General features: G+C 53.5%; 1 protein-coding gene across 4 annotated transcripts; it reads right to left on the bottom strand.

Annotated features, from left to right (window-relative positions):
• Window positions 1-52: 52 nt before the first annotated feature.
• Window positions 53-15849, bottom strand: EPS8L3 (EPS8 signaling adaptor L3). Of its 4 annotated transcripts, none has more exons than XM_012468081.2 (19): window positions 15742-15849; window positions 13631-13685; window positions 13408-13472; window positions 11614-11772; window positions 11173-11322; window positions 11021-11076; window positions 10485-10627; window positions 10278-10393; window positions 9907-10021; window positions 9765-9826; window positions 9438-9512; window positions 8974-9122; window positions 4268-4349; window positions 3841-3875; window positions 3163-3361; window positions 2822-2950; window positions 2460-2533; window positions 1867-1999; window positions 53-1611 (listed from the first exon to the last, which is right to left on the bottom strand). In XM_012468081.2, exons 2-19 carry the CDS (start codon window positions 13659-13661, stop codon window positions 1561-1563), a joined length of 1824 nt encoding a protein of 607 aa, XP_012323504.2. In that variant the 5' UTR covers window positions 13662-13685; window positions 15742-15849; the 3' UTR covers window positions 53-1560. The 4 variants fall into 4 exon arrangements, with proteins under 4 accessions (XP_012323504.2, XP_021527608.2, XP_012323505.2 ...); XM_021671933.2 differs by having other exon boundaries at window positions 9907-9973; XM_012468082.2 differs by having other exon boundaries at window positions 10485-10624.
• Between the last annotated feature and the right edge of the window lie 7257 nt (window positions 15850-23106).

Raw genomic sequence — 23106 nt, 5'->3', positions numbered from 1 at the left:
AACACTTGTGTCTCTCTTCCCAAGAAAGCAAAAGGCCAGTCACAAATTCACCTGAGGTATAAGACGAACATTTATTGAGTACCTATCATATGCCAGGGAACATCTAGGTGTTTACATACGGTAACTAATTCATTCCAATTTAAGCTTCACAACAACTTTAGCAGGCAGGTGTTATGCCCATTTTCTAGAAGAAGAAACTGGCCTGGAGCGGTTAGGGGAGGTGCTCTTAAGGTCCCAGAGATGGTCTGGGATTCAAACCTAGATCTGTCTAATAACACAGTTGGGGCTACTTGCCCTGCACTTCGCCATCTGGACAGCTCTTCGCTGCGTGGCAGTCTTCTTGGGAAGTCTGGGAAACACCAGGTGAAAACACTTTTTTCTGGTCCTGGAGGGTTTCCCTGCTTCTAGGGCTCCTTTAGCTTGGGGAGGCCACAGAGCGCAATGGGTTAATATATCTCCCCCATGCCAAGAAATTAACTTTTCTGGGTAACTTTTGCCCTTGACATCCAAAGGGTCTCACCTTTTCTCTCTTTTGTGAGGGAAAATTGTTGCTTTCCTATTCTGTTAACAGCTATGAGAGATGATTTTCTGAGGCCAGGAACTTGAGGGGATGACATAGGCAGTCTAAAAATAGGGCACTTTGGGGCCCAGACAATGTTAGGGTCATGGACAAATTCAGCTAAGAGAGATTTAAGGGAACATCTTAAGAACCCTCGAATCCATAAGTACGTTGGACCTTATCTGTTGACTAAATCAATAAAAGTATAGCTACTGGCATGTAGAGAGGGGAATCCATTGAGATTAAAGAGAGCCACTTTTACTAAAAAAATATAAGAAGCTATGGACAGTCCAAACTCTTTGCTTAACCCTTGAGAAAACAGGGACCCAAAGAGTGAAATGACTTGCTAAAGTTCACCCAGCCAGCTGGTGAAACTGATCAAAGCCTGCAGCTGTCAGTCCTGGCGCTCTTTGCTACTGTGAAGTGGTGTGCCTGCAGCTGTGCTGGGTGCCTTAGAATATACTGGGAGACATGTATGCATGAAAAACATGGTGAGCATAGACTTATTTTGGAGTTTGTTTAGAAAGAGAGTCAGGAGAGCTTGGGCCATAATTCTTAAATTCTGATTCCAGCTCGAGGTTGCAGCGTGAATGTCGACTCACATTCAAATAATCTGGCTCAGTGATGGATATAGGCTTGCTGCTGTTTCGTGCTCAATGTCCCAGCCCTTCCTACCTCCCTGTCTTTGGTACCCCTCAGGCCCAGAAGAAGCTGCGAGAGAGGCACAAAACAAGCTTGAAGACACTTTTACTGAGAAGGAGAGGGACTGGACAGATTCCTGACAAGCCTAGGCAGAGATGTTCCTGGTTTGGGAAAGAGATAAAATAAATAGGTGGTTACTGGGGAGGCTCCAACACGGCCAGAATGGGCACTGTTTGCTTCAGCCTCTGGGCCTGTCCATTGTTTTTGCTGTGTGAGCTGGGGTGTGGGGTTTGCTGCAAACTGGGATCCAGAAGAGGAATTCTCGGGGCTCTAATGGGTGTCAGATCTGCCATCTTGCATCAACGGGGCCTGGTTCTTGGAGGGGTCCAGCCTAGTGACTCAGGGCTTATCTGAGGAAAGAAAAAGATTCAGATAAGCCTGGTAGCAGGTGAGGGATCTATGGAGCTTGTGACACCAGTAGGCTTAGAGCCTCAAGGTAAGCCTGAATGCATGACTAAGCCTCTGGGCGAATATCCTGTGCCCAGCACCCGACACACTCAGTTCTGCCCCAGGGCTGTGCCTGCAGGCTTGTCCTCCTGGTACTCTCTCTCCCCCAGGAGCACCAGACACTCTCAATGGGAGTCAGGACCCCAGGGTGTCCTCACCCCCAGCAACCTTCTGACAGCCTCCAGCCGGGACAGGATTCGTGGGGCCTCCTGTGGACATAGCATCTGTAGCTCACCAGGTTTCATGCGAAGTAGCTGGCTTCCCGTCAGGGACCCGAGGGTCGTCACCGTGCTGTGAACAAAACAGCAAAAGCCATCAGTGGTGGGCCGGAAGGACCCCAGACCTGAGCATTTGAGTAGAGAAGGGGCTCTTTGGGCTTGGAGGTTGGGGTTACAGAAAAATTTATGGAGTAGGATGTCTGAGAGTGAAGGAGTAAAGTTAGCATTTGGCTCCAGCCAATTTCAGAACTTCCAGGTTTGAAAGAAGTGCTCTGGGAGAGAATCTCCTGGCTGGGGAGGGGCGATTGAGCTGGCAGCTGGGGTTCTTCCTGAGTCCACTCCCCGATCCTTGCTGACTTTGCCACGTCAGGACTCACCACTTAATCTCTAATCTAGGCTTGGACAAGCCTCCGCTCTGTCCTCTTTAACTTAGCAGAGACAGTGCTGGAATGGGTGTGTTCGGGTCTCTGGGTTTCCTTGGTTAGCCCTTTACATAGTTTCTCCCTCCACATCCTGAAGGGCCAGGCACTCACAAATTGGAGAAGTTCTCTGTCTGCAGCCAGGCTGTGACCTCTTCAGGCTTCGAGCTAAGTCGAAGCATTGGAACCTAGAATCAGGGGGAAGCAGGGGTCAGAGTTCATTTCATCTCACAGCCAACCACAGGCTCTAACATCTGGGTCCCTTCTTCAGGCTCTCGTCAAATCACTTCTCTTACTCTGGCAGGGAGCTGGTCTTGTTCTGTGCTCTGGCCCCATGGTAAAGTTGGCACACACTAAGAGTGCAATAGTATGGTCTAAGTCAAACCAGGACTATCTCGTCTACTTGTCATTGAATCCTCCCACTCCCATCTCCAACGCAGGACTTAGGGCTCTGGAGAGTCCAGGCTGGGTAGTACCCGAGAGGATGACTGGCCCTGGGTCCCAGGGATCTCTGACTGTAGGGGCTCCAGGATGTTGCTGGGAATGTAGCCGCTCTGTCCCGCCTTGTTCTTCACCAGCCACCACCGCTTGCTGTGGTCCAGAACCTGCCAAGAGTCACCACCTCAGTCCCCTGAGCCTCTGTCCAGCCAGCCTTCCCTCCCCAAACAAGGCTTTTTCCTTCTGTCCCTTTCCCACCCTCCTTCTCCCTCTCTAGGCCACCCACCCTGGCAGCCTCATCCCCGGACCACCCACCCCTGGCTGCCTGCAGCTTCCACCAACCACCACCTCCTTTTCTAGACTCTGGCCCAAGCCTCACCTCCAGCTCCTCTCCCTGGACCACAGTCAGTTCCCGTGGGTTCCTAGCTTCAAACTCATACAAGACTTGCATTTTCAGGGCTGGCTGGACAGGTGTAGGGCTGGTGGGCTGGGAGTTGGGGTCCCCAGGCTGACGATCATGGTTGTCTGTCTTCTCCTGAGCAAAGTGTGAGGTGCTCCCTAACCTATGACTTCCCCTCCTAAGAAACAGAGTCAGGATGGCTGGTAGCAGGTACCCCCCGGGTATCTCCTGCCTGCAGTCTGATGGTAACTCTTGGGTTTCTGTAGAGTCTGCTGGCAGGTCAGTGTTAGGTGGGGCTTGGAGTGGGGCTTGGAGTGTGGCTTTTTGCAGGCAGGAGGGTCTGAAATGTCACTGATTTCTGAAGACATTTCTGGGAGTGGAATTTTCTACATCTGAGCTCTGCCCTAAGCACTTTATACTTGAGTTTGGGAAATCGGAGTCATGTGTGGGTAGTATCATGAGAAGAAGGGATGAGAGCCTAGGAGGGTAGAACACTGTTTTTCACCTAAAGCAGGAGAGGGATGTGCTTGTATATGTTTGTCTGGCTAAAAGAGACCCTCTTGGCTCTCTTGAGATGTAGAGAGCCAGAGATCCAAAGGAACAGCCCTGTCTGTCCCTCCCCAGGACCATGAAGTCCCTACTAATCCCAGGGCATACCGAAGGGAAGCAGAGTCCTGGTATCCTAAGAGTGCCTGTAAAGGACAGAACAGAGAGTGAGTAAGAGCAGGAGGCAGCCAGCATGGTGGGAGGGAGCTGGGGTATCTGACTGCAGGCATAAGCAGCTCATACACAGCTGCCCCTTGTCCCCTCTCCTGCCTCCCCCAGTACACAGATACAGATACCCACATGAACCCACCCACCACTTGGAGATGGGGCCTCAGAAATTGAGCCTATGTCCCAGCCCTGAGAGTCTCCCCAAATGTCTCCTGTTTGCAGTCTGGCAGTGACTTCTGGGTTTCCATAGAATTTGCTGGCATGCCAGTGTTAGGTCACACTACTTGTGTGACCATGGTTTGGATGGGGAAGGCGGAAACTAGCTAGGGACTAGGGCTGTGGGTAGGGCTCTGCGCCAAGCTCCCCTTACTTGGCTGGAGGGCTCTGGAGGTTGCCAGCCATCAGAGAATGTGGGTTGGTAGGGCAGGGGCTCATCGCCTGTCCAGTCGGCCCTGAAGAGGGAAGCAAAGCTGAGTTCACATCCTCTCTGTGCCAGGCAGTGGGATGTGGAGAGGGAGGGGATGACAGGGTCTAGCCTCAGGAATCTTCTGGCTAATAGGTGACATGGTCCATCTGCACGGGCCAGCCTCACTTCTGCCCATGGGGTAAAGATACACCACCCCCGCAAGAACGCAATGGACACTTCATTGCCCTGATTGGGCATTTGAATTGAAATAGTAGAACTACAAGATTGGGCTGGCTAACACCCTGGGGGGCTTGTGCAGTATTTTTCTAAGCTGTTTTCAGTTTCCCGGCAGCAGATCCCTTTCTCTCTAGCTAAATAGTCTGGATTTCCACCTTGTGAAGTAGACTGCAACTGAGCTGCTCCGGTTGACTCTGGGATCGGCTGGTCCTTGCCTATCAGCCTCCCCTTTGCCCATTGCACAGGGCCCAGGAGGACCATGCTGTTTGTGGCCTTCAGGCTTGCCCTGCTTGGAATATTTTCCACGTGTCTGCCCAGGGAATGCCCATTCATTTCTCTGAAGAAGTTCCCCTCCTTTCCTCACTGGGGCAGAAGTAAATATTTTGCTGAACTTGGCACATCCCTGGATCATTGCTCATCACACTGCATTGCTCATGATTCTTATCTTTTTGTTTCTTACTATGTATAGATCTCCTTGGGGGCTGCTCCCTAGAACAGTGGCTGATACCTAGAAGGCAGCTATTAAGTGTTTATTCAATGGGAACAAAGGAACGATTTCCTCTTCTGAATCTTCTTAATTGGTTCCTTCTGTGCCGTAGAAACACGCTTGGGTCTTGACTCTAACACTACTCTTTATAGGCTGTCATCCTATTACTTTCTTCTTAACAAATTTCTTGAGAATGTGCCTTTATCCTCTGCCTATATATTCTTGTCTCTGTTTCTTTCATTATTCCTGCAACCTGGTTTCTATCTCTGCCATTACTTTATTGAAACTAGTCTGTTTAAAATCCTGATTGCAAATTCAACGGCCTTGTATGGTCTCTGTCCTTCTGGATGACCGCAACATTTAGTGTTACTTATAGCTTTGGGTCAATTTGCCTCAAATCAAGTCATCTAAATATAATTTGCCTGAAATTCAACTCTTCTGAGGGTTTTTACATTTCTTTAGGTATTCTATTTTCTATGTTTCTGTTTTTTTTTTTTTTTTTTGAGACAGAGTTTCACTCTTGTTACCCAGCCTGGAGTGCAATGGCGCGATCTCGGCTCACCGCAACCTCCGCCTCCTGGGTTCAGGCAATTCTCCTGCCTCAGCCTCCTGAGTAGCTGGGATTACAGGCACGCGCCGCCATGCCCAGCTAATTTTTTGTATTTTTAGTAGAGACGGGGTTTCACCATGTTGACCAGGATGGTCTCGATCTCTTGACCTCATGATCCACCCTCCTTGGCCTCCCAAAGTGCTGGGATTACAGGCGTGAGCCACCGCGCCCGGCCTGTTTCTGTCTTTCATTTATTTCTGGTTAAGAAATTAGAAAACATCTAAGGGCACGTCTGACTTAATATTACATTTAAAAGTATTTATCAAATGTACATCATTTTATGAATACTGAAGTTGTTTGCATCTTCGTGGGTATTTAAAAAATTATATGTGCTAATCTATTTTTCTAAGAACTCAAACTGTTGAAGTAAGGCTGGGTTTTGAAACACAAAATGGTGTATTCAACATGGTTCTTCAATGTTAAAGTGGCTGAATGAAAGAATCTGAGGCCTTCTTGTTTGAGTCTATTGCAGAAACTCTGTTTTCCTCTCCTGCTAATGCTAAACAGATACCAGAGCTATTCCCACAGACGGTGGGAGCCCGGCACAGCCCTAAGAACTGTGAGACTAGCTTTTGCAGGTACTCTTAGTCCCAGTGTTCTGGACAACTGAAAACTGGTATATGTGATTGGAGGTCCGGAATTGATAAATGATTTCATTTAGTGACTGCACTGAGAGTGCATAAAAATAAATGGTTGGCCAGGCACGGTGGCTCATGCCTGTAATCCTAGCACTTTGGGAGGCTGAGTAGGGTGGATCACAAGGTCAGGCATTTGAGACCAGCCTGGCCAACATAGTGAAACTCCGTTTCTACTAGAAATACAAAAAAAATTAGCCGGGTGTGGTGGTGGGTGCCTGTAATCCCAGCTACTTGGGAGGCTGAGGCATGAGAATTGCTTGAACCCAGAGAGTGAGGTTGCAGTGAGCTGAGATTGCGCCCTGCACTCCAGCCTGGACAATAGAGCGAGACTCTGTCTCAAAAAAAACCAAAATACAAAAAACAGGCGGGGTGTGGTGGTTCACGCCTGTAATCCCAGCACTTTGGGAGGCCGAGGCAGGTGGATCATGAGGTCAGGAGTTCAAGACCAGCCTGGCCAAGATGGTGAAACCCCGTCTCTACTAAAATTACAAAAAAATTAGCCAGGTGTGGTGGTGGGCACCTGTAATCCCAGCTACTCAGGAGGCTGAGGCAAGAGAATCGCTTGAACCCAAGGGGCGGAGGTTGCAGTGAGCCGAGATCATGCCATTGCACTTCAGCCTGGGCAACACAGTGAGACTGTCTCAAAAAAAAAAAAAAAGATTGTTATGGGTGGCAACAACCCATGTGTCCATCAACAGATGAATGGATAAACAAAATGTGTCATATCCATAACAATGGGATATTATCCAGCTATAAAAAGGAAGGCCATTGTGATAGATACTACAATATGGATGAATTGTGAAGACATTAAGTGAAACAAGCCACATAGGATGGGACAAATATTGTATGATTTCACTTACATGAGGTTCCTAGAAGAGGCAACGTATTTCTCAGGGAGACAGAAAGTAGAATAGAGGTTTCCAAGGGTTGAGGAGTGGCTAATGGGGAATTGTTTAATAGGTACAGAATTTCTGTTTGGGATGATGAAAAAGTTCTCGAAATACTGTAGACAATGGTGTTGGTTGCACACATTATTAATAAACGTAATGCCACTGAACGTAATACACTGGTTAAAATGATAAAAATGTAAATTTCATGCTATGTATATTCTACCATAATAAAAGTAGATAGTTTTGAAGTATAATTCATGTCTTAAGACAAACTGGACAAAAAATATTGCGAATGGGGCTGAATTGAAAAGAACTGATCATGTCGGGTGCAGTGGCTCACGCCTGTAATCTCAGCACTTCGGTCAGCTGAGGTGGGTGATCCCTTGAGCTCGGCAGTTCAAGACCAATCTGGGCAACATGGTGAAACCCTGTCTCTACAAAAAATAGAAAAAATAGCTAGGCATGGGGTGCACACCTGTGGTACCAGCTCTTTGAGAAGCTGAGGTAGGAGGATCGTTGGAGCCAGAAGGTGGAAGTTGCAGTGAGCTGAGATCATCACGGCACTGCACTCCAGCCTGAGTGACAGAGTGAGACCTTGTCTCAAACAAAACAAACGTGGTTACTAAGCAAATAACTCCAAGGAAAAGCTCATTTCCTTGTTGGCTTTTCTGTTTTTTGAAAGCCTTCTTCTCTCTTGGTTTTTATCCCTCTGCTCTTCGGGTTCTCCTTAACTCTCTGGAATTATTCTCTGCCTTCTTAACCCTTTTTGCATTTGCCATGTAGAAGTTGCCAAAGCACTTGCCTCTTCTCTCATGGAATAGAGCAAACTGTGCTTGTCAAGGTATATTCAGGGGCTCCCTCTGGAGTGCTCCCCAGTAGCTGTGCCTCCAGCCATCACTTCTGTGCACCCCCTCTCAGCTGCCTGGCCACCAGGCCTCTGCAGAATGTTCCAAGGATGCCTCAGCTCAGTGTGCCCAAGTTGGTCCCTCCGAGTCCCCTGGCTCTCATCTGTTTGGCTTTTTGTTTTGTTTTGATTTTTGAGACAGAGTTTGGCTCCTGTCACCTAGGCTGGAGTGCAGTGGCGTGATCTCGGCTCATTGCAACTTCTGCCTCCCAGGTTCAAGCAATTCGCTTGCCTCAGCCTCCCAAGTAACTGGAATTACAGGCATGCATCACTATACTCAGCTAATTTTGTCTTATTAGTAGAGATGGAGTTTCTCCATGTTGGTCAGAATGGTCTCGAACTCCTGACCTCAGGTGATCTGCCCACCTTCGTCTTCCAGAGTGCTGGGATTACAGGCATGAGCCACTGTGCTGGACCTGTTTGACTTTTTTGTCCAGCTGCCTGTCTCACAGTTACCCCTGCAGGGAGTGTCTCTTTTTCTCTTAACTGTCTCAAAAAAAAAAGACTGTTGCCAAGTCTTACTGACATTACATTTGCAGCATCTCTTATGTCAGTAATTCTTAAATTTTGGTCTGGATTGAGACAAAGTTTTCACTTTGTCCTTGACAAAAATGAGAAAATATTTTATTAGAAGGTTACCATCTCCCTTTTCTTGGGAAAAACTGTTCTTTTTTCTGAGATAACGTGTTTCAGTGTGGGTGATGGCAAGTGTCTGCTTTTCTTGTTTTAATAAACTGTTTGTACTTAGCCAAATAAAAAACTCTATGTAGAGTCCCCTGAGTTGCTCTGAGATATTTCTGGTTTGTGACAATAGAGACCCTCAATACAGAGCCACCTCTGATGACCCGCCTGATGCCTCCATTCACCTCATTCCCGATTCAGTTCAGGTCTTATCTTCACTCACCCACTAGTTGTCCATGCCAGGCCCAACCCCATCCAGAGGTTACTCTCGGGTGGGCTTAGACAGGACTGCAGCAGGTCGATGGCTTTAGAGGTGAGGAGGGGTGAGATCACTTGGGCTGCTAGGCCAGACTCAGGGCACCTGGCTAGGATCTAGGGGAGAGATGGAAGGTGTCAGGAAGCCTAGGCTCCCACAGGGCCCAGTGAGGGTGGGAAAGGGCCCAGAGACCCTGGCTTCCCACTTTTGCAATGCTACGGTGTTACCTCCTGCAGGTGGCCCCATCTGCCTCGGGCCTGCTGCTCCTTCCTGTCTCCCTCGGAGCATTGGTCTCCTTGGCTCTGGCCCCAGCTCATCTGGTTCCACCCTGGCCCCTACTCCCCATCCCCCTCCACCAGCCTCCTTTCCTCCCTCTGCTCCTTCTTAACTTCAGCCTGTCCCTCTTCACCACCTTGTCCTCCCCGACTCACAAAGTTCAGAGATTTGAAGAGGATGTGCACGAGTTCAGGGGCACTTGTTTCTTGCAGCCAGGCAGCCAGCCTTCCCTGGGGACACAGGGAAGCCTGTCACCACGCCTCACCCCACCCCACCTTCACCAGGACCCCAGGACACCACAATTGTTTTATGCCTTGGCTGGGAGGCTGGGTCTCCCCAAAAGTCCCAAGACGGGAGGGGAAGTTCTAGGGGGAGTAGATGGAGAAGAGAAAAGCTTGGAATGGTTGAGTCCAAACAGCAGAGGGTTACTGGGGAGGACTAGGAAGAGGGGAGGCCTAGTGAACTTGTGGGGAGCCACATACCAGGAGGTTGAAGCTGTACTTAATCTTCTGGAAGCAGTCAGTGTACTGTGCCTGTGTGAGCCCTGGGAGAAGGGGCCAAGGCGGTGGGCCACAGATCATCCTGAAACACCCCCTGCTCCTCCCCCCGGCCCTCCAAACTCACCTCCCTGATTCTTGTTTTTTTTCCCAAATTTCTTCTTCCTGCTGGTCTTTGCCTGGGCCTCTTCCAGCTTTCCAATGAATAGTTCAATGTCTCTTAGGACATGGTTCAGTACTTCCTGGGCCCCAAACAACCCACGGCTTTGAATGGGCAACTGGACCCACTCTAGAAATCCCAACACTGCCTCCCGCACCCCTCCCACCACAAGCTCCAGCCTCAGGCCCAGCCTGGAGTATGAACAAGCCTCTCTGGCCTCCTGGCCCAGGCCCTGGCCATCCTGGGACCCTGGCCTCCTAGGAAAAGAGGGAGGGTTGGTGTCCTTCCTTCTCCCAGGCCCAGAAAGCCTCAGCAAGCCCAAGACCGTCCGCAGTTACCTCGTCCCTCTCTGGGTCCTCTGGGGAAGGGGACCGCCTTGGAGGAGGCTGAGGGATGGGACTTGGTTCTTGGGCACTGGGGTGGTGTGGCAGGGGCCTTGGGGATGGCAGGAGGTCTGCAAAGTAAGGAGACCATGAAACTAGATCTTAGATCTTTGACTTTTAATCAAAACCTCTCTTCCACCTGCCCCCATGTCCCAAACTTACTATGCTCTGGGGTCCTCTGGTGGGGCTGTTCTGGAAGGGTCCCCCGTTCCCGATAGGGTGCCTGCTCCATAGGGAGTGGCCTTTCCACAGGAGGCCCCGTCCGTCTGTCCTGGTCTGGGCGAAGTCCTCCAAATCGGGGTCTGCTGAGGACATGGTAGAGCCCACGTCTTTGACAAGGTTCTTGGGAGAGAGGCCCTGCCCACACTTCCGCTCCAGGACTCAGGGGCACCACCCCCTCTCTCCAGGAGCTCCACCTCCTGCTCCCTGGTCTCCTTCTGGACCCACCCCTGACTCCACCCTACCTCATCTGCCTACCCTCTGGGCCCTCTCAGATCCCATCGCAGTCTCTGGACAGTTTCTAGTGCCCCCTGGGCCCAGCCCCTTCCCTGTGCCCACGTCTGTCCTGGCTCCTCCTCAGTCCAGGCCCAGGTTGGTTGGGCCACAAGCTCCTGGGTTCCCCAAGATATGGGATCAGGGTCTGGCCCCCGAGGCTAAGCTGGGAGGCCCCACAGGTGGGCTGGGCAGAGGCTGCCTACCTTTGCTCCAGCTCTTCCTCCAGAGCCTTCTGCAGACCGGTCCTCAGTCGCTCTGCCTGGGAAGCAGCAGTCAGGCAGGCTAAGTGTGTGTGGGGGGAAAGGGGGGGTTGTTGGGGGGCAACGGTCGTTGAACCTCACCCCTGACCACTCACCCCTACTTCTTGGCACTGGAAGAGCAGAGTGCTTGTGCCTGGCAGGCCCAACTCCTGCACGGTGATGGACAGGATGGAGTTGTAGGAACATGTGTTGAGCGCCACATTCATGACTTGGATGCTGTCCAGGCGGAAAGAGTCCAGCTCCTCCTGGGCCAGGTGGAGAGGTCAACTGTGAGGCCACCAAGAGCCAGGTGTGGCTTCCAAGAGCTCCTGACCAGCTCATCTTAGCCCTTTGGTGGCCTGGGGCTGTGGTGTCATCTACCTGACTCTTGTGCCTCTGTCCCCAGCCTCTGTCCCCTGTCTCTTCCTAGGCCTGGGTGTGTGTTGTATGTGGGGAGAGTGGCTGCCCTTTGGGGCCTGGAGGGTGGAGTCCAAGAACTGGTGCTTGCTTCCCCACAGCCCAGGCTGGCTATAGCTGGGTCTGGTGGGAGGGCTGACCTTGGTCTCAATGTCCAGCAGCTGCAGCCAGCCGTCCCTGACCTGCAGGATCAAGTCTTGGCTCCACACCCGGCCCTGTGCATCCATCTCCAGCAGCTTCTGCAAGGCATCCTTGGGCTCCTGGACTCTCTGACTCCCCAGCTTACATGTCATCAAGTGCTGCAGGGAGAAGGGGAGTCCCAGGACTCGGAGAAGGCTCAGAGAGGGGGACCACAGGCGTGCTGGGTACAGGAAAGGCAGAAGAGGAAGGAGACATGTCCTTGGCCCCCTTGAGGTGGGAGGTTCCAGGCCTCAGATAAAGCAACTTTCCAGGGCCAGTGTGAGGGCCAGTGTCGAAGCACTGGGGCCAGCGATGGGGGCTCCAAGTCTGGGTCTGAGGGGTTGCAGGAGGGGTTTGAGGACTCTGGAGGAAGGACAGGCATGGCCTTTACTAGTCCAGGCCAAGTGAGGCAGCCGGGTGGTGGCGGATGTGGGCTCTAGACACCCAACAAATAACTTCTCTGGGTGGGATACAGGACCCTCAGATTCTGTCCCTGCCTGCCTTTGCTCTCTTTGGGAACTCAGTCCCAGCCCAGTCTTCTTCCTCACTCGCCTAGCATTCCTGTCTCCGTCTCCCTGGTTCATGCCTGGAGGTACCATCGTGACCTCACCTCCACTCAAGGCCTTGCCTACTGCTAGGCTGACCATTCACGAGTATTTTGCGGTTATTCACTCTCCTTAGGGAGACCCCTCCCTTCTCCCAGCCAAACACTACCTTCACAAGTCCCTTTCCGCCCAGGTTTCTTGTCGGAAGGAGATGCAGCCTGCCTCCTGCCCCTTGACCCTACCCCACCCCCGCCCAGGGCCCAGCTTCTCTCCCTGTTTCGGCACTGCCAGCATGTTCAGGAACCCTGGCAGCATGAGCAAACTCCATCCTCCTGAACATATCTCCTCTTACTCTGCCTGCTGGGCCTAAAAGAAGCCTGTTCCCAGCTTCCACCCTCCAGAGAAGCTGAGTCCTCCTGGCCTCTCCTCGGCTGGCTGGGGGAGCCCTGCCGCCGCTGCCCTGTGGGACCTGCAGACCATCGCCCCAGCTCCCTCCATGCTTGTTCTCCACTGGAGCCCTAACAAGTGGTGCCCAGGACAGGATGGCTTCTACCCCAGAGCTCCAGCCTGACCCTGTGCCTGCTCTCCCCCACCCTCGTAGCCTGCACTTTGCCTTCACCTTGGTGTCAACAGTCCTTCAGGCACCTAAATCTTGCAGTGCCAGTGTCATCCTCTCTGGCAGGCCCAGAGACTCCATTCTAGCCTTGGCGCAGCCTTGGAGCTGCTCACCCTCACCCTGGAGGCTCAGGCCCAGGTGTCTCCGCTCTCCAACCATGGCCCTCTCAATCCCCCACAGGGCCAAAGACCCCACACACTCCCGCCTCCAGCCATGCAAGGTCCTGGGCTAGGAGCATCGCCCTGGGACTGGTGCAGCAGGGGATGGGAGACAGGTGGGGGTAGGTGGGTGGGTGGTTGCAGGTGCCTCCTAGCCCCTCCCACTGTTACTACTTCCTGTCTGGGGACAGGACACCCACCCGCCTGCCCCCAGCCAGGCCCTCTCTGCTCACTCGGACCGCCCCTCCTCCTCCCCGACACGGAGCAGATGCTCTGTCGGGCTTGCTGACTCCGAGTCCGCAGGACCTGGCTGGGTCAGGCTGTTGGCTTCCAGGGCAGGGACTTGTGTGAGATGTCCATGTTCTGGCAGGGCGGTGGGCACACGGGAACACTTGGGTTGCATTGGACATGGCCCGGGGCTGCAGAGATACTCACCTCCACCCTGTGCTGCAGGAGGGTGGGCTCTGAGGTGAGGTTCTGGGAGTACTCCTTCCGGTGCACTACAGGGTCACAGAGCAAGGGGCGGGAGGCGGGCAGAGAGTGAGGTGAGACTCAGGCCACTGCTGGGGGTAGTTGGTGTGAGGAGGGGGGAGTGGAGGACAGGACGTTCAGGGGGCTCAGTGGGAGGGCAGGGGAGAGGGGTCTGCCAGGAGCTTACAGTAAATGGCTCTGCTGCTGGGCCTCGACATGCTGATGCTGCTGAAGACGGCTCCCTAGAACCCAAAGTGAACCAGAGGCAGCCATGAGAGCTGGGGAAAGGGGTACCAGGCACAGCAGGGCAGGACAGTTGCTATCACTCTGACCTGAGGCCTCTAGGACCAGACCCAAAGCCCCTGGCTCCAGGTGCCCTTTCCAGAGCCATCTGCAGCCAGCGTCCTCCACCGAGGAGCCCTCCATCTTGGCTGGGCCTGGAGGCCCCAGGGGGAGGGAAGGGAGGGCAAGGGAGGTCACAGCATGGCTGGGCCCCAGGGCAGGCTCCAGGCCTCCCATTGTTTGGTCAATAAAGCTCATGCCAAGGAGTCCAGGAAACCTGGATGGACAGGGACCTGTGATCAGATCCTGTCCTGGGCCTGGGTATGAAACACACTGGAAGAGCAGAGGGTTCTGCAGCTGACCCCGCCAGAGGAGGCCCTCTTGTTCAATCCTGTTTCAATTCTGCAAACAGGGAGGATGCTGATGCTGGCTCTTCAGCTGCAGACCCTCTGGGAAGACTGCATGCATGCGTGTGCATGCTCACGATGGCACTGCAGGACTCGCCAGGGAGCTGACCTCCCCGAGTGTCTCCCCAGGCTTCCTGGCTCTTTGCTTTCTGTCCTCTGTATCCTCTGCCCAGGTCCCCTCCCCACCCCAACCCTTTAAATTCCAGCTCAAGGATCACCCTCTTGGTGAAGCCCTCCGGGACCATCCAACTCCACCCTGCCCAGGGTACCCTCCTAATGCTGCGCTGGACCTTGTACATTTCTCTCCAGCAACGAGAGTCACACAGCCACCATGGGGCTGAGAGCCTGATGCGGAGCCCCTTACCCACATGTTAGCAGTTCCTTCCCACTGAGTCCACTTGTACTTACTTGGTGCCATCACTGTTCTAAGGGCTGTACCTTCAGTCACTCTAATCCTCAAAACAACCCCACAAGGCAGGTACTGGTACTGTCCCCATTTACCATAGAGGACTCTGAGGCTCAAAGAAGGTAACAGGACTGAGGTCACAAATGAGTGTTTAACGGAGAGCGAACCCAGACCTATCTGACTGCAAACTTCATGTTTTAATGGTTTACAAACATACCTCTGCCCCTGGGCTGTGTGCTATCACAGAGGGAGTCTAGAGAACATACATGTTGAAATGGAGTGAAATTAAATGTGGCGGGTGTGTGTGTGTGCGCTGGGTGGGGATGAGGTTGATCTGAGCAGGTCAAGGGTATATGCTATCTGAATAAGGTTTGTGGGTATCCACATGTCTACATGGTGCACCTGAGTTGTGCAGAAATACTGGGATACCCTGGGTGCGTGCAAGAGAGCAGCCCACACCCTTGTTTATTAGGACTGTTATGAAAATGACAGAGGATATGATAAGATGACTCAGTGTGGATGGAAACAGACTGCCAGTGAACCATTAAGGGAACATGAAGGGCGGCCGGATCTCTGGTTTCCTTGTTTGGGAGAACCCTTTTTCTCTTCAGGGGTAAAGGGGGCCTAGAAGCCTGCTCCCCTCCCCCAGCCTCCCTAACCCCCATTGTGACACTTCCTGCTTCTCCATGCTCTCCATGTGGAAGAGGAAGTGAGGTCTGCCCCTGGTCAGCCCCATTCCCCACTCTCCACTCCCCATGCCCCACTTCCCCAGTACCAGGGTGGGCCCTGTGGGGCCCTGTGGGTAGCTCAAGGTGGGAAAACAGTTGCTGCCAAAGATCCTACCCCAGGAAGGGAAGAGGGGACTGGTTTGGCCTGCCTTGCCCCTTAGGGCTGGGGGAGCTGTGACAGCCCAGTTTCCCCCTTTAAGCCCTAGATGTAGGAGTTTGGAGCAGGGAAGGCCATTAACTCACAGACTCTGGGGCAAGCATCCCAGAAGTCCTTCCAAAGGCTGGACCTTGCTCTGCTTTCCAGCTCTCCAGCCAGCTGCTGAGTCCCAAGCCCCTCTTTGGGCTTGATCCCCTGGGTAGCAGCTGGGAACAGGTGGGAGACCTGGCCTGGGAAGCCACTGAGTTACCCCCGTCTCCCCTGGGATCCCCTGTGACTGGGCTGGACCCTGATCTTGCCCGGGGGCCAGGCTCTTACCTGTGTGCCAGTGAAGCCGGGTGGCTAGTCCTCTGAGGGGGCTGGTCTTGGAGCAGGTGGTACGGGGCTGGTGGTAGAAGGACAGCGGCTTCTCTGCTAGTGGCCACAGGCACAGCCTGCCTCTGATGAGGCTTCGGAGGCAGCCACGCCTGTGCTCTTTGGACTCTGGTGGGTGGGGAGGTCTCCTGGCCACTAACTGCTCAACATCAACCTGGACCTGCTGCAGTGTCTTGCTGACAGGTGTCCCCAGCTGAGCTAGAGACCCCTGCTTCCCTATTTCCCCCTCTGCTAGCCTTGGTGTGTGGCCCCCCTCTTCCCTCTACCTTTTGGGTGCCTACTTTGGGGAACCAGGTCAGCATTAGGCACGGGGCTGGACCAGAAGGAGAGAGCACACATGGCGCAGAGAGGCTGGGCTCTGTGGTCAGGGCACAGGTCGGCTGGAGGTGGACTCCAGGCTTGCGGGAAGCTGCGGGCTGGCATGTGTGCTGTGTGTGTGCGTGTGTGGTACCCATAGGTGTGTGATTCTGTGTGCCTGGGTAGTGCCTGTGAGCAGGACATGGATCTTGTCAGAGAAGATGGGGACTGGGGCGCAGAACCACACGGGGCATTACATGGAAGGCTGAGATTTCCTCTGGCAGGGTCCCGCATCCCGTCCCTTCCCACTCAGTGGGAGCCCCTTTGCCTGCCCATTCTTGCTCTTGCATTCTCTTTCCTTCTCTACCCCATCTTGTGCCCAGACCCCTGGTGGATGCCTGGCCGGCTTCAGCAAAGATGGGAAACTGAGGCCGGGATCTATCTCTAGTCATGAACTTACCCACTTCCCATACTTCATGGAATTGAAAAATCTTTCTTGACACTCAGGGTAGGCCAGGCTACCTGCCCTCTGGGAACTCACCAGTCTGACCAGTGAGGCCAAGGGTGAACAGAAACCAGGGACAGGGCAGGAGGGGAGGCGGTGGTGGGGGAGGGCCAGTGAGCCTCGGACCGTCGTGGGCAGAGTGCAGGGCCCTGTGATGGAGTGTCCTGTGGAGTCTGAGGGCTGGAGTAGTCCCATCTTTAGCTTTCCTGGAACTATACCAGGAGATCTCAGCCTCCTCTCCCACCACCACCCAACCCACACCGCCCTGGATTACCTGGAGTCCACGGGTCAGATGCCAGGGAGATTACTCGCCTGAGCTGTGTGGGTTCCTGGCAGAGTCCAGTGGGCAGCCAGCTGATGGGTCCCAGGGATCAGGTGCCTGTGAGGCCAGCACCCAGCCGCGGCCCCATGAGAAGCTGTCCTGGGGTTCTGGTCCCTGGTCTTCATCTCGTGGCCTTTCACCTTCTTTTAGGATAGCGCAGCCTGTCCCCTGGTTGCCTCCCCCAGCTCCATAAAGGCCAGACTCATATTTTTACCCCAGCCCTGGCTTGGGGCCCAGGCGACACCTAATTTCTGCCCAGCTCAGGCCAGGCCCATCCTTCCCATAGGCCCCTCCTTCCCATAGGCCCCTCCCCAAGTCAGTGTGAACACAGCAGGGACTCCATGAGGGCTCTGGGGCAGGGTGAGCAGGGGCAGAGGAACAGTGAGTGACATTGGTAGCACTCTGACCTCTGCAGCACCCTTTAGGGGTGCCCCTGGGAGCAATGTGGGTCTCCTTAGAGAAAAACTCTTTGTGGTCTGGGTGGGTCTGGTGTCTGCGGCCTGGGACCAGGTATAGGGGACATCTGCTTCCGTGGAGCCCCACAGGGAAGAGGTACATCAGAAAAGAGGGAGAGGCCATGCTTCCCATACCTGGGGATTTGGGGCCATAACTGAAGCTTCTGCACAAAGCTCCAGGTACCACAGCAGTTCTTCTGCAAAGGAGTTCCTGCTGAGGCCCCAGGAGCTGGACTTAGGTTGGAGGGGAAGGAAGCAGGACTTGGAGGGTGTCTCCTTGAAATTGTGGGGTTACAAAGGCTGTAGGACCTCATTCATTCATTCATTCATTTATTCATTCATTCATTCTACAGTTTCCTGTAGAATTGAGGACTTCCTGCCTGCTAGGACCTGTGAGAGGCTCTAGGATCCCTCTGGAGGGCTTACAGACACCTTGGAATTCAAGCTGAGTTCATTATTTCTCAGCAAACAATCTCCCCTCTCATGTTCCCATCTCAGGGAAGGCACCAGGCCCCAACCGTGTGTTCTAGCAGGGAGCTGGAGTCCTCCCTAACTCCTCCCTCAATCCTCACACCTGATGCACTAACCCTCCTGGCAGTCCCACCTCTGGGGCAAGTCCTAAGGGTCCTCCTCTCTGCCCCACTGCTCAGACCCCGCCACACCTTCTGCCTTTGGCCCTGCTGCAGTCTCCTCACCCACGCCCTCACCTCACTCTTGTTCTCATTGATCCTTCCCGGTTGCCAGTAGGGGAAGCTTGTTTGCTTGCTTGCTTGCTTGCTTTCTTTTTCTTTCTTTCTTTCTTTCTTTCTTTCTTTCTTTCTTTCTTTCTTTCTTCTTTCTTTCTTTCTCTTTCTTTCTTTCTTCTCTTTCTTTTCTTTCTTTCTCTCTTTCTTTCTTTCTTTTTTTTTTGAGACACAGTCTCACTCTGTCACCCAGGCTGGAGTGCAGTGGTGCGATCTTGGCTCACTACAACTTCCACCTCCCAGGTTGAAGCGATTCTCTTGCCTCAGCCTCCTGAGTAGCTAGGATCACAGTGGCGTGCCACCATGCCCATCAGTTTTTTTTTTTTGGTATTTTTAGTAGAGAGGTGGTTTCATCATGCTGGCCAGGCTGGTCTCGAACTCCTGACCTCGTGATCTGCCTGCCTTGGCCTCCCAAAGTGCTGGGATTACAAGTGTGAGTCACTGCGCCCGACTGGGAAGCTTTCTTAACTGGAAATTTGATTGTCCACTCCTTTGCCTAAAACCCCTTTCTGACTTCCCGCTACTCACAGGACAAAACCCAAACTCCTTCTCAGGGTAGTTGAGGTTCTTGATGAACTCAAGGACGCTGCTTCTGAGTCTGGCCTTATCTCCCCCCGATTCCCTGCCCCTTGTACTTTATACTCAGCTTAGGGCATGGCTTGTAATTCCTTGAAGAGTCACGCCCTGGTACCTGGCTAGCTGCTGTTCTCTGCTTGGAATGCCCCGTGGAAACACTATACTTTTATGCTTCCAGTAAGCCTCCTTCAGAAGCCCAGGGCTGGTGGGGCTCTGGCCCAGTGGCTTCCAGACACCTTGTACACGCATCTCTCTGTTACTGCACATATCACATTGAGGGGCATATCTCCATTAGACTAGAGTCCCTGATGACCCAGATTGTTTTCTGTCACAGTCTAGAGGGAAGGACTTGTAAACAGATGCATTGTTGACAAAGAACCCTACTCTGCCTGGGGACGTCAGGGAGGACTTCTCAGATGAGGGAATGCAAGGGCTGGCCCTTTAAGGATGCACAGTAATTCAGCCAAGAGGTGAAGTGGGCAGGGAGTGCAGGGCAGAGGGGTTGCAGTCCTACTGGATGAAGTGGCCTGGAGAGACGTGGGGTGTGGCGTGAACTGTGTGTGTGCACGCGTGTGTGTGTGTGTGCATGTGTGTGTGGCAGGGAGGTGGTGGCAGATGACAGCACAGGGGTGCCCTCCTCACCTGGTGGTGAGTGGAGTCATTGAATGGTTTTGCACAGAGGTGCAACAAGAAGGCTGCTGGGTCTCTGTCTCCTGGAAGACTCTGCCGCTTGCTGGTTCTCAGCATATAAGGAGAAAGGCTGCGGTGGGTGGGATGTTGGATGGACCCAGGTGCGCAGGCTTTAGGCTAAGAGGCCAAGGAGCCCCTCGCTCCACCCCGGCCCGGGTCAGGAAGCAGGGTGGGTTCCTTGGATGCTCCAGAGAAGGCCCTGGTCAGAGCTGGGAAACTCTGGATGGCTCTGGGGAAAAGAGCTCCGTGTCCATGGAGGGCTGTGTGGGAGGTAGGGCAGGCTCTGGCATTCAGAGGTGAATGGGTGCCGCCTCACCCACAGAACCAGACCCCAGAGCAGGGTCCAGCCAGCGCCTCTTGCTGGTGGATTGTGCGGATGAGGCATAGCCTCAATGTCAATAAGGGGCTGGGCCCTGAGTCGTGGTGGTCCTGTCCAGGGGCTGACACCCGGCCCGGTGGCTGCTGGGGAGTCACAGCACCCACCCTGGCCCTGCGTTCCCTAGCCCTGGCACGGGGGTGAGTGGCTTCTGTGAGCAAGACGGAAGAGTAAACAAGGCAGATGATGTCCCTCCCTCTGGAGCTAGTGTGCCAAGGTAGAAGAAACAAATGCATCTGAAGATAATCAGGGTCCCGACGGTGACAAGAGGGAACTAAAGGGAGTGAGGTGGATCACGGCATGCGGATGGGAGGGTGTTTCCGAAGCTTGATGTCAGAGAAGGCTTCTCTGAGGAGGGGAGCTTCAAGCCGAGCCAGGGATGGGAAGGAGCCTGGGAGAGGGGACCAGCAATGTGAAGGGCTTGCAGCTGGGAAGGAATGCACTGGGGGAGAGGTGACTGAGATGGGGTGGACAGGGGCTGGAGTGCGCAGGGCTCTGTAGACCGTGGCCAGGAGCCTGGCTTTTATTCCAAGGGCAGTTGAAAGACATGGAAGAGTTTTAAGCAGAGGAGTGGCATGATTGGATTTGTATTCTAGACACAACTCTGGCTGCGGTGGGGAGAATGGGCTGTGGTGGGAAGCGGGGCAGACTCAGGGGGACCACTGAGCAGCTGCTGCAGGGAGGACAGTGGGGCCAGGACACGGAAGGGCAGGGAGGATGGAGACTTAGGCTGCAGGTGACACGGATGGGACGCGCTGTGGATTAGAATGGGGGGTTGAGAGGGTGAAGGGGGACCTATTAGGACTCAGGCCTTTGGCTTGGACAACTGGGTGGGTTGTGGTGGCATCTGGCGAGATGAGGAAACTGAAGAGAAGAGGGATTGGGAGACGGGGGCAATGAAGAGTTTCTGTTCCATTCTGGATGGCCTCAGTTTGAGAGGTGTCTTGGGCCTCTGGGTGGAAGTAGCAGGAAGGCAGGGGCAGGTGTGAGTCGGAAGCTCAGCAGAGCGCGATGACCACATGCAGCATTTGGAAGCACGTGGAGAAAGATGAGTTGATGACTCGGGAACGTTTGCAGTGTAGAAAATGGTAGATACTTGGCAGCTGTAAATACATGAATAACATTCAGAGGCCTAAGACTCATGAGACCACGTGGGGAAAGTGTGTAGATAAAGAGAAGAGAGCTCGCGACTCATCCCAGGCGCTCTGGCATTAAGAGATTGGAAAGGAGGAGGGGAGACCAAGGGCCGCCAGTGAGCAGCAAGGAGAACCAGGAGAAGAGTGTTTCAGGAGGGAGGGTGGACGCCCGGGCCAGGTGCCGCTGGGAGGTGGGGGAAAGGCTACCATCTGTGTGTTTGCCGTGGGGCTGGAGCCAGCTGGGGACGATTGAAGGGTGTGAGGGTGAGGAGGTGGGCTGTGAGTGAGCTGCCCAGTGTAGACGGTGGGCATGGGAGGCTTTGCTGGGGCTGGGGTGGTGGGCCAGGAATGAGATCCCCGAAACTTGTTCAGATGTGTTGAGGGTGGAAGACATCTTGGCATAATCGCTAGCGGGAACAGGCTACTGCAGAGACAGATGAGACAACACAGATCCTGGGCGTGTGGTGGGAGGGAGGGTGGCCTCTGTGGCAGGGCACGGGAGAAGGGGGCTTCTCTCAGGAGCCTCTGGTAGGCCCTGGGCTGGACTCTGCTGTGCTGCCCACCCTTCCAGCTGCCTGTCCTCCCCGATAAAGGCAGAGGAAGGGGCTGGGGGAGGGCTAGTGGGTGATTTGAAAACAGGTGGGTGATTTATAGCCCCACAATTACAAGAGGGCCGGTGGCTTGAGTTTTCAGGAAAGAAGGTCAGGCCTTACGTGCTTCCGGAAGCTGCTCTGTCCAGGGGCGGAAGACTGGGGTTGGGATCTCTGACCCACCCCCATTTTATTTATTATTTTATTTTTATTTTTGAGACAGAGTCTCACTCTGTCACCCAGGCTGGAGTGCAGAGGCCCAATCTCAGCTCACGGCAACCTCTGTGTCCCAGGTTCAAGCAATTCTCTGGCCTCAGCCTCCCGAGTAGCTGGGATTACAGGCACCCGCCACCATGCCCAACTAATTTTTGTATTTTTAGTAGAGACAGGGTTTCACCACGTTGGCCAGGATGGTCTTGAACTCCTGACCTCAGGTGATCCACCCACCTCAGCCTCCCAAAGTGTTGGGATTACAGACGTGAGCCACTGCGCCCAGCCCCCACACCCATTTTCTTAGCTCTCCTGGGTGCCTCCGTTTAAAGCCCAAACCTGAAGCCTGTGTTCAGTGCTATGAATTCTCTTGCCTTTTCCAAATTGCTCTGGCAACTGTTGTGGGTCCAGATATTTTTCAGTTCCTGATTCTGTGCCTTGGTTCTGCACCTCCCCAGCCCTGGATCCCCTTGGTGGCTCCTACACATGTCCCCTCCTTCTTTCCCTCTCTTCTACATCCCATCCCATCCAGGAAGCAGTCCCAGAGCCTGGATTCTCCCAGCCCCATCGCCCTGACGGAGGGGACCCTGGAGGAAGGGACCTCAGGGAGAGCTGGAAAGTCCTTCACCAGAGGCCAGCCTTGGACTGGGATTCAGAGCAGGCTTTTCAGGAGAGCTGAGCTGGAGAGTGGGAGAGGAACCAAACGCCAGGCTGGGAGGTGGCAGCTGAGGAAAGAGCAGCCTCCGGGAAAAGCAAGCTCTCAGGGATCTCCGGGGAGGGGCTTGGCTTGGGCCCAGCTCAGTCTGTGGGGCAGGTGCGGAGAGATAGGGAGAGACGGTCCTATCACCATGCAGGACCATGCCCTGGGCCCCCTCCAGGAGCTGGCAGCACCGAGGCTTCTTACTGGGCCTGGCCTGGCCAGCGGCCATGGGTATGGAGGGGAGAGGGCCTGACCAATGCTGCCCGCTCCCGCGGACACTTCTGCTTCCGCCCCCACTGGAAACACAATGCTGCCATTCAGATCCATGGGGTGAAGGGATATTCAGTGATGTGGAAAAGCTCGCCATTAGCAGAAGATGAAAAAGACAAGTTACAAAATGGAGATCTCAGTTTTGTGAAACAAGCAAACATACAAATAGGTAAACTGAAACCGTATAAACTGAAACGGAAAAATCTAAATGAAACCTCTAATCAGAGTCATCTAAACAGGAAGCATTGCAATTAGGTAAATAGCCAAACCTAGAAACGTTGATGATGTAAATGTTTATGATGGTGAAAAAAGCTTCTTACAAGATGGTAATACTCAATTATGTTAACAAAAGTTGTAATGAAAATCTAAACAAAAAATGTTAACCGTGTAAATTTAAACATTTATCCAGCACTTGCTCAATGACAGACACCCATCTAA

The sequence above is a fragment of the Aotus nancymaae genome, unplaced genomic scaffold (assembly GCF_030222135.1).
Source record: "Aotus nancymaae isolate 86718 unplaced genomic scaffold, 86718_ANA_hifiasm-v0.15.2.pri h1tg000007l, whole genome shotgun sequence".
In the NCBI taxonomy this organism is placed as follows: Eukaryota; Metazoa; Chordata; class Mammalia; order Primates; family Aotidae; genus Aotus; species Aotus nancymaae.
This window is presented reverse-complemented; position numbering and strand designations above follow the sequence as displayed.